The sequence below is a fragment of the Chlamydomonas reinhardtii genome, chromosome 15 (genome assembly GCF_000002595.2).
Source record: "Chlamydomonas reinhardtii strain CC-503 cw92 mt+ chromosome 15, whole genome shotgun sequence".
NCBI lineage: Eukaryota > Viridiplantae > Chlorophyta > Chlorophyceae > Chlamydomonadales > Chlamydomonadaceae > Chlamydomonas > Chlamydomonas reinhardtii.
Window position 1 is genome coordinate 1 of NC_057018.1, and position 2,397 is coordinate 2,397.

The 2,397-nt window shown below is 59.5% G+C and overlaps 1 protein-coding gene across 1 annotated transcript in view; it reads left to right on the forward strand.

The window, feature by feature from the left end:
- Positions 1-1,943: 1,943 nt before the first annotated feature.
- Positions 1,944-2,397, forward strand: part of CHLRE_15g634500v5 (uncharacterized protein) — a gene marked incomplete at its 5' end in the record, with an annotated part of 7,384 nt that continues 6,930 nt past the window's right edge. Inside the window, one exon of the mRNA XM_043070486.1 lies at positions 1,944-2,387. Within this exon, the coding sequence (XP_042916344.1) occupies positions 1,944-2,387 (444 nt within the window). The remainder of the gene's footprint in view (positions 2,388-2,397) is intronic.

Consider the following 2,397-nt stretch of genomic DNA (forward strand, 5'->3'; position numbering starts at 1 on the left):
AAACCTAAAACCCTAAAACCCTAAAACCCTAAAACCCTAAAACCCTAAAACCCTAAAACCCTAAAACCCTAAAACCCTAAAACCCTAAAACCCTAAAACCCTAAAACCCTAAAACCCTAAAACCCTAAAACCCTAAAACCCTAAAAACCTAAAACCCTAAAACCCTAAAACCCTAAAAACCTAAAACCCTAAAACCCTAAAACCCTAAACCCTAAAACCCTAAAACCCTAAAACCCTAAAAACCCAAACCCTAAAACCCTAAAACCCTAAAACCCTAAAACCCTAAAACCCTAAAACACTGGGGGTTTCAAACCCTAGAGTGTTTTGAAGTGTGGTGTAGGGTGACAATGTGTGGCCTGGGGTAGCACAGATGTTTAGTTGTTTTGATAGTATTGCACAGCACTGCCTCGTGTTTCACAGCGGTTTCGTGTGTTGCTATGTATTTTGCATAAACGGTTTTGAGACAGGCCTTTCCCTCCCTTTCTTTCCCTCCCCTTGCTGCCTGCAGCCACATGTAACCTTCCAACACACCCAAGACGTGCCAAGTGGCCCCACACTACGGCCCAGGCAAAACGAAGTGAGTATGGGCTCTTATCCGTTACGTACAGCACTAGGGGCTGGGTGGGGAGGGGGTAGGCTGGGTCAGCTGGGCCGGCTGGGTCAGCTGGGAGGGAGGGCTGGGGGTGTGGGTGCGTGTCATGCGGTGGGGGTGCCCCCCATACCCAAAACCCATGTCAAGGGGTTTCCAAGCGTGCGAACGGATGCCTGTCCGTATGGGCTCTTATCCGTTACGTGCAGCACTAGGGGCTGGGTGGGGAGGGGGCGGGCTGGGTCAGCTGGGCCGGCTGGGTCAGCTGGGAGGGAGGGCTGGGGGTGTGGGTGCGTGTCATGCGGTGAGGGTGCCCCCCATACCCAAAACCCGTGTCAAGGGGTTTCCAAGCGTGCGAACGGATGCCTGTCCGTATGGGCTCTTATCCGTTACGTGCAGCACTAGGGGCTGGGTGGGGAGGGGGCGGGCTGGGTCAGCTGGGCCGGCTGGGTCAGCTGGGAGGGAGGGCTGGGGGTGTGGGTGCGTGTCATGCGGTGAGGGTGCCCCCCATACCCAAAACCCGTGTCAAGGGGTTTCCAAGCGTGCGAACGGATGCCTGTCCGTATGGGCTCTTATCCGTTACGTGCATCACTAGGGGCTGGGTGGGGAGGGGGCGGGCTGGGTCAGCTGGGCCGGCTGGGTCAGCTGGGAGGGAGGGCTGGGGGTGTGGGTGCGTGTCATGCGGTGAGGGTGCCCCCCATACCCAAAACCCGTGTCAAGGGGTTTCCAAGCGTGCGAACGGATGCCTGTCCGTATGGGCTCTTATCAGTTACGTGCAGCACTAGGGGCTGGGTGGGGAGGGGGCGGGCTGGGTCAGCTGGGCCGGCTGGGTCAGCTGGGAGGGAGGGCTGGGGGTGTGGGTGCGTGTCATGCGGTGAGGGTGCCCCCCATACCCAAAACCCGTGTCAAGGGGTTTCCAAGCGTGCGAACGGATGCCTGTCCGTATGGGCTCTTATCCGTTACGTACAGCACTAGGGGCTGGGTGGGGAGGGGGCGGGCTGGGTCAGCTGGGCCGGCTGGGTCAGCTGGGAGGGAGGGCTGGGGGTGTGGGTGCGTGTCATGCGGTGGGGGTGCCCCCCCATACCCAAAACCCGTGTCAAGGGGTTTCCAAGCGTGCGAACGGATGCCTGTCCGTATGGGCTCTTATCCGTTACGTGCAGCACTAGGGGCTGGGTGGGGAGGGGGCGGGCTGGGTCAGCTGGGCCGGCTGGGTCAGCTGGGAGGGAGGGCTGGGGGTGTGGGTGCGTGTCATGCGGTGAGGGTGCGGGTAGTGGTACGTCCCTATCTCCCACATCAAAAACCCACTCCCCCTTACTAACCACGTCCTTCCTCGTGCCTTGTACTTGTGCTGCAGGTCTCTGATGCTCGTTGGGGTGCCAAGCGTATCAACATCAACCTCCCAGCCCCTGAGAACCGCACCGTGCAAGTGGGCATCGTGCGAGACCTGATGGATCCCCATGCATCAATTTACTTCGTCCTCGGCCAGCTGCTGGACGCAGTGCCCCGTCTGCGCTCGTTGCTGGCATCTGCAGACCTGGAGAAGCCAGCCACCAAGTCTGAGCGCGACCGGCATATCCTGATTCGCGAGATGAAGGTGACTGGTGCCCTGGCGAATGATGCGCCGTCAACCACCAAGATCGTGTCCTTCGTGTCGGTAGCGACAGCCCTGCACAACTGCCCGGGCATGTTCGACATCGCCAACACCCTCTTCGACCTGGGCATCAGCTCTCACTCCATTACCGAGAGTATGATTGGCTCTCCCTGGTTCGAGGAGCCGCCCACTGACCCAGACCGCTCTGCCCGGGGGC